The following is a 14,676-nucleotide window of genomic DNA, read 5'->3' as shown; positions in this document are numbered from 1 at the left end:
TCAAAGTGCACGAGTCTACCATTAGAAAGAGGCTGCAGAAATTTGATCTACATGGGAGGTGTGCCAGGAGGAAACCTTTGCTGTCCAGAAAGAACATCAGGGCAAGAGTAAAGTTTGCCAATGAACACCTCGGCAAAGACCAGCACTTCTGGAACAATGTGCTCTGGACAGATGAGTCAAAGGTAGAGCTATTTGGCCACAGTACCAGAAGACATGTTTGGCGAAAACCAAAGACAGCATTTGACCACAAGAACCTGATACCAACTGTAAAGCATGGTGGTGGAAATATTATGGTTTGGGGCAGCTTTGGTGCATCAGGGCTTGGGCAGCTCACCATCATAGAATCCACTATGAATTTTTCATTGCACCAGAGGGTGCTTGAGGATAATGTGAGGCCATCTGTCGGAAAGTTGAAGCTCAACCGGACCTTGCAACCTGACAATGACCCTAAACATACCAGTAAATCCACCAAGGAATGGCTGAAAAGAAAGAAATGGAGGGTTCTGGAATGGCCAATTCAAAGCCCGGATCTAAATCCCATCGAGATGTTGTGGGGGGATTTGAAACGAGCTGTGCGTGCAAGAAACCCCTCAAACATCGCACAGCTGAAAGAATTCTGCATGGTGGAGTGGGCAAAAATTTCTCCCAGTCTATGTCAGAGACTGGTACACAGTTATAAGAAACGCCTACTTGAGGTTGTTTCTGCCAAAGGGGGCAATACCACCTATTAGAGCCAAGGGTGTACTTACTGTTTTCCACATGCGAAATTTGCATTTATGTTTATTTAAATTATATAATGGACTACAAAATGTAAATGTTTCATGATATTTGTTATATTATATCACCTTTATCTATCAATATTGTTGAAATGAAGATCAAATAGCTGTATGTTGAAATATGTTGAAAAAGTCAAAACTTTACATGGGGTGTACTTACTTTTTCACGTGACTGTATGTATATATATATATATATAAGAGAGATGGCTGTCTGTTTGTCCATTCGAGGTTACGCTGATTGGCTGGTGTGAGGTGAGGTGCAATGTGATTGTCTCCTGGAAAGATTGCATAATGTATCGTATAGGCTTATTAAAAGCTGGTATTCGGAATCTGATTCCACATTACACGATCGGAACGCATGGCCTGGATAATTATGTCGAAATCTCGAGTGAAATCGGAACAAAATTCAGAAAAAGTGATTTTTAAAATAAAAAAAAATAGGCCCCCACGAGACGTGAGGTAAAATGGCTGTAAAATTCATTTTTTCACTCTTATAAAGGAAATTATTATATGTCTCATTTTATTTTACGCCATCCAAGGACATTGGTGGCGATCCTTTTGGATTCAGATTCTACTTTTATTATACGTTCTAAACGTAAAGTAATTCATACAACATGGAGTCGTAGTTTGTTTATTAAAGTGCGTTAACATATGACTTTGGCAGACAGGATGACCTCCAAGGCACACACTCTCTTCTAAATTATCTAGCTTGTCTGCCTAACCAGCTATAAACTATCATCCTGGTGTTTCACAGACTGGGTGAATCATCGATGTGTGCCATCCTTCCAATGGACGTTAAATTGGCTTCCTGTCTTCAGACATTAGTTGAGGGATGTTAAAGATCGCCACCGTGTCCTTCATGAAGATTAGGCGAGCTATCACCATCACCCCGAACAAATTACAAATTCCTTCCTGAACTACTGATGGGAAGGCAATGGCAAATCACCCTGTAATAACCATTGCTCAGGAAGCTGTTTTGGCGGCACAGACGCTCGGTAATGATAAGAGAACATCAAATATATATATATTATTTGTATACAAGATCGAGTCTCGTGAAAGAGCTAACATTAATCACACAAAAAGTCAAACCGACACAAACCGACACATAAAACACAAAAAATAAGGGGAGCGGTAGACAAAAGGGGAGAGAGGGGGAAGGACACAAACACAACATTTGAGAGCAGGGACATCAGGAGAAATGTGGGAGGGGGAGGGCTTGGGGGGAGGTAGGAGAAGTATAAAACATATGAATACTGCAAGGACTTCCAGAAAAGAAGTTGGAATTTCCAAAAAAAAGTGCATCTGGAGTGAATTATCGGGGGTAGAAAAGATCAAGGTTTTGGATGGGGGAAGATAAGAGATGGTGGTGAACAGCTGTTTTAAAGACCTGGAGGGAGGAGTGGGATTAAAGGGAGTGGGGGAGTTTGTTCCAGATGTGGGAGAAAAGGGGAATGAAAGAGTGAAGGTGAGCAGAGAGCCTAGACTTTGGCAGTTTAACCATAAGAGGGTTGCAGGCAGATCTTGTGCGACCTGTAGGAATATTGGGGGGACAGAGCACAGAGAGAGCTGGGGGAGCAAGGCCGGAGAGCAGTCGGTAGAAGACAGAAAGACCACCAATGTGCCTGCGGTGAGTGAGTGAAAGGCCCTCGGAGTTAGCTTCATCGCAGGAGATTCCAATGATTCTGAAACTTTTGGTTTCAACAGCGTGAAGCCGAGCTAGGTGTGAGGCAGGAGCACAAGCCCAGAGGGGGGAACAGCATTCCACTGAGCTGCAGATGAAAGCCTTGTATGTGGTGAGGAGCTCAGGTGTGCCAAGGAAGGACTTCGCACCACGGAGGATGCCCAGTCGGCGACTCGCGTTGGAGGCCAGCTTGGAAATGTGGTTTCCCAAGAAAGATCATGGCAGATAGTGAGACCCAAAACGCAAAGGTGGGCGGTCCGCTTCGAAAGTCCGCTTATCCGCTTATCCGCTGCAGCGGACTAACGTTTTCGAAGCGGATAAGCGAATCGGAACAACCCCCGGAAACCGAAGCGGATAAGCGTAAGCGGACTACCGAAAAATTAAAGCGCATCGCGATTCGCCAAATCAGCTGTTAGCCTGAGCCGTTACTCCAGAATTGTGAATATTTATTTAAGTGAATAATAAGTGAAACCCTAACAACTCGGCTCTTGCGACATAACGCATTATATCATAACGTTATGTTCACGTCATGGTTTACGACATGGTTGTAACATAACGCATTACATCATGACGTTATGTTCACGTCATGGTTTACGACATGGTTGTAACATAACGCATTACATCATGACGTTATGTTCACGTCATGGTTTACGGCATGTTCACGACACCATGACGAATAAACGGCAGTCCGTTGGCCCGCCATCTTGTTGACTTGTTTGTGTCTGAATAACCAAACGTTACAGCTCTCGCCCAATCTCTTCCCGCTCGAGTTCCGTGATGCTTGGGTAACTCTGTTTCTCAGGCATAACACGCCGCTCCCGAGCTCTGCCTCGGTCGAGCGCGTGTTCAGCTACGGGTCGGACATCCTCAGGCCTAAGAGGTCGGCCCTGGCTGCACCGAACTTCGAGGCCCTCGTCTTCATGAAGGGCAACCTCCAAATCCTCAAGAAGGCCCACGAGGTGGAGGAGGAATACGAGGACTAGTCAACAGACTGCTAGTGCTAGTCTGTTGACTAGTAGACTCTCTTGTCAAAGAAAGGACGGGCAAATTGATTTTTCTTTAATGTAACTTGCATATATTAAAATTATATTTAAATTAACTGTAGAGTAGAGTAGAGTCGAGTGGAAAACTTTATTTCAATACATTTTGAATAAATTTTATTTAAATAAAAATGTATATTTTTGATCTTAAAAGCTTTGTTTGTCTTTGTAGTAGTTAGAAATGGCTATTTAGGCTTAAAAAGCATTAAATTCCCTTTAGAAACGTCAAAAATCGCTTTAAAAACGTCGAAGCGCTTTAAAAAAATCGAATCGAAGCGGATAAGCGGATAAGCGGTAAGCGGACTAAGATTTTCGGCCGCTGAAGCGGATAAGCGAATCGGACTACACGGGCTGGCGGAGCGGATAAGCGGTAAGCGGACTTAAAATTTTCCGAATCGCGCCCACCTTTACCCAAAAGCTTGAGCGACAGAACTTCTTGGAGAGGATTGTTGAGAAAGTAGATGGGAGGGTTTTCCAGTCGGTCCTTTCGGAGAGACATTATAAGAGTGTGAGATTTGTCAGGATTGAAAGACATGTTCCACTTGTTTGACCAGTCTGTGATTTTGTCCAGGTCTGCAGAGAGTGAGGAGGCTGCAGACTGCCAATCTGAGGGATGAGGAATGGAGCGGCAGATAGTGGAGTCATCAGCAAAGAGATAGAGAGGATTTTCCAGAGAGTCGGAGAGATCATTGATGAAGACCAGAAATAGCACAGGGCCCAGAACACTACCTTGGGGAACTCCAGCCAGAACAGGGAGGGTAGATGAGAGAAATCCATTCAGGGCCACACGTTGCCTACGACCAGAGAGGAAGTCCACAAGCCATGAGTGTAGATTTCCATGGATACCATAGGAGGAGAGTTTGGTGAGCAGAGCTGGGTGCCAGACCGTATCGAAGGCACGTGATATGTCAAGTGAGACAGCTCTGATTTCCTGTTTGGCATTGAGGACCTCCATCCATTGTTGAGACAGCAGAGGCAACATGTCCAGAGTAGAATGACCTGGTCTGAATCCAAATTGATGATCAGAGATCAAGCCATTGGAGAAGAGGAAGGATTTGATATCTGAAGCAATGATGGATTCCATGACTTTGCTGATAAATTGGAAGCAGGCTGATTAGTCTGTTGTAAGGATCTGTTTTTGCACATTTTATGTGTAAAGCGGTAATGTTTGCTGATTTCCAAGATGCTGGCAGATGACCTTGAGCAAAAGAGAGGGTGAAAAGAACAGAGAGAGGGTGAGATAGAGCGGCAGAGCAGGATTTTAGGACCCGTGGGCTGATGCCGTCTGGTCCAGTTGCAGAATCACAGTCGAGGTTTGACAAAAACTTCTCCACCTAGTCAGGAGAGAAGGACACAGAGTCCAGGAGCAGTTGGGTTCGACTGGGAAAGGTGGGAACAGAGAGAGATGGGTTTGGGACACACGATTTTGAGGGAAACACAGAGTTGAGGCATTCGGCTTTGTCACGTGCAGTGTCAACTGTGTAGCCATTTGAGGTAAGGGAGGGGATGGAGGGGGAACAAACACCAGAAACGGATTTGACGAGATGCCACCAGGATTTGGAGGAAGGAGACAGGTTTGAGAGTTCAATCTTGAGTGTGGAGAGATAGTGCTTCCTGGCACTCCTGAGGGTAGACACACACTTGTTCCGAGCTTGGTGGAAGGAACTGAGATTGCCTTCAGCTGGATTTGCCTTCCAAGAGGCAAAGGCAAGTTGTTTCAGGACAACTGCCTCACCACAAGATTCAGTGTACCATGGACGGGAGGAAGGGTAAGACAACTGAAGACAAGATGGGAAAAATCTGTGCATGAGAGAGGGCAGTTTGCTTTGGAAGAATTCCCAGGAAGAATTGATGTCAGAGGCAGTAGAGATGGGAGACCAGTCCAGATGATTGATGGCTGCTTGCAGACCGTGCCAGTCGGCCTGAGTGAAATGCCAGACTCGTTGGCGCCGAGGAGGCTCTCTGAGAATGGCCAGAGAGATGTCCACTTCAACAAGCACATGATCAGAAGAACCGATTGGAGCAGAAGAAGAGCAGCAGACATTTGCAAAGAAGTTAGTCATAACCAAGTCCAGAAGAGAAGATACTCCATTGACTGAGATCCGGGTCGGGAAATTGACAGATTGTGTCAGTCCCAATGAGTCGCAGAAGTCCTTTGCTGAGGTGCCATGGCTGGTGAGAGAGGAACCCACACCCAGCCAGCTGGCATGATGACAGTTGAAGTCGCCACATATGAGGAAGAGAAAGTTTGGATGAGTTGATAGAAGTTGGTCCATGTTGTCCGACAGCGAAATGTAAATGGAGTCATCACTGTTTGGAGGACGGTACAGAACACATTTGAACAAAAGGTGGGAGCGGAGTGGAAGCCATAGCCAGAGGTACTCCTGGTGGTGAGGTGCAGAGAGGGCAGTGCAAGGAGAGTGAGGAAGAGAGTTTTTGATAAAAATAGCCACCCACCACCAGGACGAGGCTCAGGTCTATCATACCGGAGGAGGGAGTAACCAGGAAGAGATATTAAGGAATCAGAGACATCATGAAGGAGGAAAGTTTCTGTTAAGCAGATCAAGTCTGGATTGTCAGAAGCAACCTGAATGGAGAGATCAATCAGGTTTGAGCGAAGGCCCCGGATGTTTGAGGTCCATACCGTTAATGAGGAGAGAGGGGGAGCATCGGGTGCAGGACAGGGGAGGGGAGGGGTAGGGTCAGATGAAGGATGAGAGGGGGAGGTAGGAAGAGCAGTTGATAGTGTGTCAGAGATTACAGAAGAGTTGCAAGAAAGGGAAGGATGAGGAGGACGAAAGGTTTGATGGTGATGGGATGAGGCACTGTGAGGGGTTGTTTGAGGAGGGGCAGAGGAAAGTAGAAGGTTGGGGGAGGTGGAGGTTTGAGATAAAAGGGAGACGAAGTGGGGAGGAGGCAGCTTTGAGAAGGAGGTGGGAGTAGGGAGAATTTGGGAGGGATGGTTGGGGGGGAGATTTGAAGGGGAGGGGTTGGGGGGAGTTTTGAATGGGAGGGGCAAGGGGGGAGTTTAGGAGGGGAGTGGCAAGGGGGAGTTTAGAAGGGGAGGGGCAAGGGGGGAGATTTGGCGGGGAGGGGCAAGGGGGGAGATTTGGAGGGGAGGGGCAAGGGGGGAGAGTTGGAGGGGAGGGGCAAGGGGGGAGTTTAGGAGGGGAGGGGAAAGAGGGGAGTTTAGGAGGGCAGGGGCAAGGGGGGAGATTTTGAGGGGAGGGGCAAGGGGGACATTTGGAGGGGAGGGGCAAGGGGGAGTTTAGAAAGTGGATGATTAATGAAAGATGAAATTTATAACAAATTGGGTTTATTGTGATTTTCAGGTTAGCGATCCATTTAAGAACGATGGAGGAGGGGTGGAATGAATGTGAATTTAGAGCATGTAGTGAGGAATAATTATAAGAGATTGAATATTTTTTGGAAATGGAATGAGTTGAAGAGGAAATTGAAAGGAGCCTTTTAAATAGGAAGAAAAACAGCGTGTTTGTAATAAACCACTGAATAAAACACTGCAGGGGAAAGTTTAAACATATTTAAACAGAACCGTGAAGAACAATCTTATATTCACAAAAATACCAATGGGGAGAGGGAGCCTCGAGGGACAACCACGAGTCACGTGAACAGGGGAAAAGGTGGAAGGCAAGGATATAATGGGGGCGGGGCGAGACAGCGCACATGGGCAGAGGCAAAAGCAAACGATGGGACAAAAGCACACGAGGAGAAAGGGAAATAAAAGTTTTTTTGTTTTTTTTGGGGGGGAGGGTTGTGGGGGTTACAACTTTAGACAAAGAGTAGATGTTCGGGGAAGTTTGGTGGATAAGGGAAAATCAAAAAACCTAGCAAAAACAGCGAGAGAAGGAACAAACTTCGACGGGGGAAGCCTGAGGCTGCAAGGCCGCACACACGCGGCAAACAAACGATTAATTTATGAAAGATAAACACCGAGAAACTTCCAAGGGGCACACTATAGGTTCACACACCGAAAGATAAATACAATTTCGACAAAATACAATTGTGAACAATGACTTAAGTATCAAAAATATCAAATAAAAGAAAAATGAATAGCAAAAGAGAAAATTTTTTTTAAAGGCAATTAAAGTCATTTAAAAAGGATAGACACAGACATGTAGAGAGGAGAGGGGGGAAGGGAGTAGAGAAGAGGGGAGTGAAGGAAGGAGCGGGATGTGACGGGAGGGAGAGGGGAGTGGGCACAGACAGGGATTGGGGGAGACAGCTGAGTGGGGGATGAAGGGGGTAATGGGGAGGGAGAGTGAGATGGAGTGGGGGAGGGAGAGGAGTGGGGGAGATAGGGGAGTGGCAGAGAAAAGAGACAGGGGAGGGAGAGTGGTGGAGAGAGGGGAGTGCAAAGGGACAGGGGAGTGTTGGGACAGAAGAGTGGGGGAGAGACAGGGAAGGGACAGGGGAGTGGGGTCAAGAGAGAGAGAGAGAGAGAGAGGAGGGTGAGAAGGGGAGGGAGGGAGAGAGAGGAGGGGAATACTTTTGCTAGTTCTTCCCATCACTTGGGACAGGTACTCTTCCTTGTGCATTCATGAACTGGATTCAAAACATCAATGTAAAACGCATAAACTATAACGCCACTCAGTAGAGCGCATACTCCCGCCGTGGGTCAAGTTGGAATAGTACGATTTCACAAAAGTTTGAGGGAGTAGTTCAGTGACAACACAACACAAGACAAGACAACACAAGACAGACACTGCACAGATATATATTTAGAATATATAGAAGATAATGTAAAAAAAAACAAGGCAATTTCACTTACATTTTCGGATTCAGTGTTCAATTCTATATAAGTGAGTGTATTTTGAGGCATGTGTGACTTCAAATAAAATTGTAAGCCAGAAAAAACGTTCGTTTCATTCCTTAGGGATACAACATGTAAAACTGGCCCAAACGTCAAAACAAAACTCGCTCATTTTAAGTCGGACAAGCAAATGCGACCACTCATTCTTCTGGGAAGAATCCCGTGCACATGCTGGTCACACTTATAACTCACCGAAGTCTTTATAAGTTCATCAAATACTGACACCGCGATTGACATTCGCTGAGGTAAAACTAAATGTTAATATCTCTTCTGAGGTTAAAAAAAAACAAAAAAAAACAGTTTTAAAGCATTATACGTATCAAACGATACATTTTATGAAACGGGGAAACCGAATACATACTTTAGTGGTTTTAAAATGACAGAATATGTCTTTATTAGAAAGAAAAAAAAAAGAACCTTGAAAACGACGCTGCTAACAAAATACACCGCTGTAACGCATAACCACGAGTTTAAACTACATTTACAACAAATATGAAAACTATTTTCATATCACAATGTTAAATATAGAATATATAGAAGATAATGTTAAAAAAATGAGTCCTATCTTCCAATGGTAAACAATCCTTCAAAAAATTCCTGGATCCGGAATAATATCCTGAGCTTCACCAAAAACTAATCACTTCTTCCTTATCCCAAGGGCAATCATCCCACCAACTTTCATCCAAATCCGTTCAGAACTTTTCCAGATATCGTGTTCACAAACACACACACACACACACACACACACACACACACACACACACGGACACGATCGAATACATTACTCCCTGGCGGGAGTAAAAATAAACAATTCAATGAAACATATGGATGACAGTAATGTAGCTTTGGCTGTTTCAATGTTGTCATCGCTAATATTTAAATCCAGGTCATCTAAATCTGCATAATCTACATCAAAGTTGTCATAGAGTTCCTCATCCCTACAGCAGTTGCACATCATCTAAATTTGTGATCTTCATGATCTAATGAAAAATTTGACACCACTCCCATGTTTTACCACCAAGGATCGCACAGAACATGTGTTCTCCACAATTGCTGAAAGATGAATTGTCTTGATGACTTGATTTTGTTTAGACAGGAAAAATAACGAAAACAAGTACAGATACATTCAAAGTACACCTTTGCCAAATGGCAAAGTACACCCCCATGCCAAATAAATAAATATCCTCCAGCGCGGTAATGGGCGGTGGCACCTCCGGCGCCCGGGGATACCGCCGTGCAGCACATAGAGACGGTATTGGGAAGGAGAGGTATACAATAATTTAGCTCTTTCACGAGCCTCGATTCAGTATACAAAAAAAAATAAAAAAATTCATTCATTGTGTAATTAAAATCAATAAATAATAATCATAAAATAATTTATTAATCAATTGGCTTGTAGCGTAGCATACCTCAACCACCAGTGTTTCATCCGGAGCTGTAACTTTTTGAAAATTATTTATATCACTTAATCAAAAAAGAAATAATTAATTGATTAATCAATAAATAATAAATCGATAAATTGATTAATCAATAAATCAAAAATATCCTTTATAGCCACAACACTTGGTCACTGTCGTGTCCAAATATCAGCTTCGTAGCTCAAAGGTGCCTGACATATTGCCCAGATGAGAAAGAAAATAAATAAGTGATTAATAATGAAAATAAATAAATAGTAATAGTAAAATAATTAAATTATTAATCAATTGGCTACTAGAATACCTAAAACACCACCGTTTCACCCGAATCTGTATTTTAAAAAAATAAAAATAATTAATTAATTCCAGTCATTAATTTAATAATTAAATAATCAATAAATTAATTGATTAATCAATAAATCAAAATATCCTTTATAGCCACATCACTTGGCCATTGTCGTGTCCAAATATCAGCTTCCTAGCTCAAAAGGTTCCTGAGATAATGCCCAGATGAGAAAGGAAATAAATCAGTACTTAATTAATCGATAATAATGAAGTAACTCATCAATTAATTGATTAATCAAAAAACCAAAAAATAACATTTTTGCCAAAGCACTTGCTGATTATTTTTCCGAAATTTGAGCTTCCCAGTTCAAAGGATGGCTGAGATATCGCCCGGACAAACAAGAAAACAAGAAAACAAACAAACAACCAGCGTATAAACTGAGTACTCCCTTTCAGCGTGCGTCATCACCAGGCCTCCTTCGGTGCCCGGCGATGATGTCATGCAGTGCTTGGAGATGGCATAGGAAAGGAGCGGTGTACAACAATTGCCTTAGATAGGACATATGCACCTTGTTAAGCATTTAACCTGCAAGTTGTTTTTCTTATATCACATTTTTTGGCCAATTGTACTCGTTCTCATAATTATATATTTTGCACATAAATGTTCACAAAACTATTGGACAAGCAAAACAATCACTTCTAGATCAAACTTTATTTTATAACTGGTGTAAAGCTACAGCTTAGGAATAAACTAATTTTATTGAAATCTTTTTTCTTTAAGATCACCATAATTATTTTGAAAAAGTCATTTTAGTCACTTTAACATTATTGTTTGTCATGTGCATATTAGTAACAAAAAATCTCAATTTAATCCATTTTAAATTCAGGCGTGTTATGAGTGTCCAGGATGACCATTCATTATGGTGTGTTATGTTGGACACAACAAAATGTGAAAAAAACTCAATAGATACTTTCTGAAGGCACGATATGTCAGATAACCAGAGTTTGGGTAGAAACTCATCACTTTGCAAATTGCATTTTATCCTTTCAAGATTCATGTACAATCAACAAGCCAGCGTTACTGTCATTCTACATTATAACATATATCGATTGTTTTGACTTATCACTAAACATTTCCTCGTCTATGAGACAAAATGATCATTTACTTCTGTGATACCTGCTGAAAAAGGCAGAGTCCACCTATTTCATTGCACCATCTCCGACCAAGATCACGTCCCAAATCTCAAAATGCCCACTTCCCTGCTTGGATACATCTCAGTTTAGTTTTCCTTGAAATTTCCATTGCACATTTTGTTATTCTATCGGTTTATCTGATTTAATTTTTACATTTCTGTTGCAGGTCATCAAGAACAATCTCAACCCTATATGGACTCCATTCACCGTGTCCATCAACTCACTCTGCAGTGGAGACCATGAGAAGCCCATCAAGGTGCGTGTAACATTCCTTGCGTCTCACAATAATGCTTGATGCTGACTGCATGAGGACAGCGTTGGGCCTGGAGTGATTGATGCACTGCAGTTTGCATGCAAGTTGAACTACTGATTGAAATTAGTCCTTGGAAGTGAGGACAGAAATAATGCTTTGTTAACTTCTCAGCTATCTCTGTTTTTCCTCTATTGTCATGGTTCCACTTCACAGGTGTGGTTTGTGTATAGATTCAGAGGCACTCGACTGCCAGAAGGTGGACTTTGAGCCTCCCAAAGAGCAAAGAAAAATTAATTCGGTGAAAATATATCAAAATAAAAGGTCAAGATAAGGAAGGAAAAGAGGATTTCCAGCCAATATTGCTTCAATAGCAAAGGCACAGTGTTTATTTTGTATACATCACTGTAGGTTTCCTAGATTTGCCACCATCCACCCTCTTCATCATACAAAATGTGTGACAGAATGATACAAAGGTAGCACACTTACCTTTGAGATGTTTCGCTTTGATTTTCCGCATGCGGGGGGGTCGCATCCACACGTGTGCCGTGTCTCAGATAGACATTCGATCCGGGGGCCTGTCGAATTGGCAGACTTCTCTCATTAGTTGGTAGACATGAAGATCCCAGAATGTCTTTTGATGAAGAGGAAGCGAGTTATCATCGGCACATTGAAAAAATTCCAAATCCTACCCTAGCCGTCACTGGGCACTGTTTCAGAGGCACAACTGTGCTCCCAGAATGCAATGATGCAAACCAGTAGTCAGGTGCTGCATATTAAATAAATCCAACCAAAGGGATAATTCACCATGTGAAGAGATACATGTAACTCGGCAATAATGAATTCCTTCATCTCCGCCCACAATTTGTGCTGTTTTGGCAAAATATACAGTAGCAGTGGCAAATACTGAGGTAGATATTGAAAATCCAATACATTTCATGGCCTTAGAGTACCACCTCAAGACAATAATGTAGCAGTTTACCTAACTTGATTGTGATTGCACAAAAGTTGTTGCACAACAATGTTCATTTATCAGCAATGGTTGTGCCATTTTCTTACAACCAAAACCTTGAAGCAATTGCACTAATTAATTTGAACTTTCATCTGTTTGAGTTCATCGGTATAGCATCATGAGAGTGTATGTCAAAGAAAGGGTATCCATTACCTATCCCATTAGGCAAAACAAGTGTGAATACAGGTGTGGATTGAAAACCTTAGCTCAGTGAAACCTGTACCTCGATATATTCACATGCAGACTGTGTGAAAATGTCAAGACGTATATTTGCCTTTAATTTACATATATGCACCCCTCTCCTATTGTCCGCAACAATCTACCTGGAACAGGTAATGTAAACAAAGGAAAAACAAGTTTAGCTACAATCAAAGTATACCGCCCCATGTCAAATAAATAAATAAATACTTTTAAAAAACATTTTTTACATATCTACAAATAAATAACATAAGCGCGACATTTCCGGGGTGCCTTTGGCATCCGGTGATGCCGCCATGCAGAACATAGAGACATAATTGGGAGGGAGCGTTGTACAATAATTGATTGACTAATTGCTTAATTAAAATGAATAACAAGTGAATCCACTTGGATTCCGCCCAGGTTGGCACATGGAAATTATGATGTAGCATAATTATCATCTCGGGTCAAGATTTGAAATTATGCCATGGTTTTTGTAAAATTGCTACTAGTATTCACATTATGTTCACATTCATTCACATTCACAGGGTCCTCTGGGTCCTCTGGGCATTTGGGTCCTCTGGGTCATTTTCTGGTCTGGGTCTGGCAAATTTTCATTGACATTTGCCCAGTTTCAACTTTTATTGACCCAGAGGGTCATTTGGGTCCTCTGGGTCATTTGGGTCCTCTGGGTCATTTGGGTCCTCTGGGTCATTTGGGTCCTCTGGGTCATTTGGGTCCTCTGGGTCATTTGGGTCCTCTGGGTCATTTGGGTCCTCTGGGTCATTTGGGTCCTCTGGGTCATTTGGGGCATTTGGGTCATTTGGGTCCTCTGGGTCATTTGGGTCATTTGGGTCATTTGGGTCATTTGGGTCCTCTGGGTCATTTGGGTCCTCTGGGTCATTTGGGTCCTCTGGGTCATTTGGGTCCTCTGGGTCATTTGGGTCCTCTGGGTCATTTGGGTCCTATATTCCTATCCTATAACATATATATCCTATAACCTATCCTATATATATCCTATATCATATAACATATATCCTATATATCCTATAACATAACATATAACAAATATATCCTATATTATGTACTAGCGAGCGGCCGCGTACCAGCCAAAGGGGTAGCCCATGGTTAGCCTAAATATAGATTTGATGACGTCATGTTTACACATCTGAGCGACAGAAACTGTCTACACATCTGAGCGACAGAAACGTCTACACTGTTGGAGCTTCACTTTTGGAGAGACAGAAATTCTGGGTCATTTGGGTCCTCTGGGTCATTTGGGTCATTTGGGTCCTCTGGGTCATTTGGGTCCTCTGGGTCATTTGGGTCCTCTGGGTCATTTGGGTCCTCTGGGTCATTTGGGTCCTCTGGGTCATTTGGGTCCTCTGGGTCATTTGGGTCATTTGGGTCATCTGGGTCATTTGGGTCATTTGGGTCATCTGGGTCATTTGGGTCCTCTGGGTCATTTGGGTCCTCTGGGTCATTTGGGTAATTTGGGTCCTCTGGGTCATTTGGGTCCTCTGGGTCATTTGGGTCCTCTGGGTCATTTGGGTCCTCTGGGTCATTTGGGTCATTTGGGTCATTTGGGTCCTCTGGGTCATTTGGGTCATTTGGGTCATTTGGGTCCTCTGGGTCATTTGGGTCCTCTGGGTCATTTGGGTCCTCTGGGTCATTTGGGTCCTCTGGGTCATTTGGGTCCTCTGGGTCATTTGGGTCCTCTGGGTCATTTGGGTCCTCTGGGTCATTTGGGTCCTATATTCCTATCCTATAACATATATATCCTATAACCTATCCTATATATATCCTATATCATATAACATATATCCTATATATCCTATAACATAACATATAACAAATATATCCTATATTATGTACTAGCGAGCGGCCGCGTACCAGCCAAAGGGGTAGCCCATGGTTAGCCTAAATATAGATTTGATGACGTCATGTTTACACATCTGAGCGACAGAAACTGTCTACACATCTGAGCGACAGAAACGTCTACACTGTTGGAGCTT

General features: G+C 42.9%; 1 protein-coding gene across 2 annotated transcripts in view; it reads left to right on the top strand.

Annotated features, from left to right (window-relative positions):
* LOC137421667 (copine-4) overlaps positions 1-14,676 on the top strand; it is a 238,575-nt gene that overhangs the window by 167,052 nt on the left and 56,847 nt on the right. For both annotated transcript variants that reach the window (XM_068107941.2, XM_078773438.1), the window contains one exon: positions 11,389-11,478. In XM_068107941.2, the coding sequence (XP_067964042.2) occupies positions 11,389-11,478 (90 nt within the window). The remainder of the gene's footprint in view (positions 1-11,388; positions 11,479-14,676) is intronic.

Source organism: Myxine glutinosa, chromosome 2 (assembly GCF_964187855.1).
Source record: "Myxine glutinosa chromosome 2, kmMyxGlut1.1, whole genome shotgun sequence".
NCBI classification, from domain to species: Eukaryota; Metazoa; Chordata; class Myxini; order Myxiniformes; family Myxinidae; genus Myxine; species Myxine glutinosa.
This window is presented reverse-complemented; position numbering and strand designations above follow the sequence as displayed.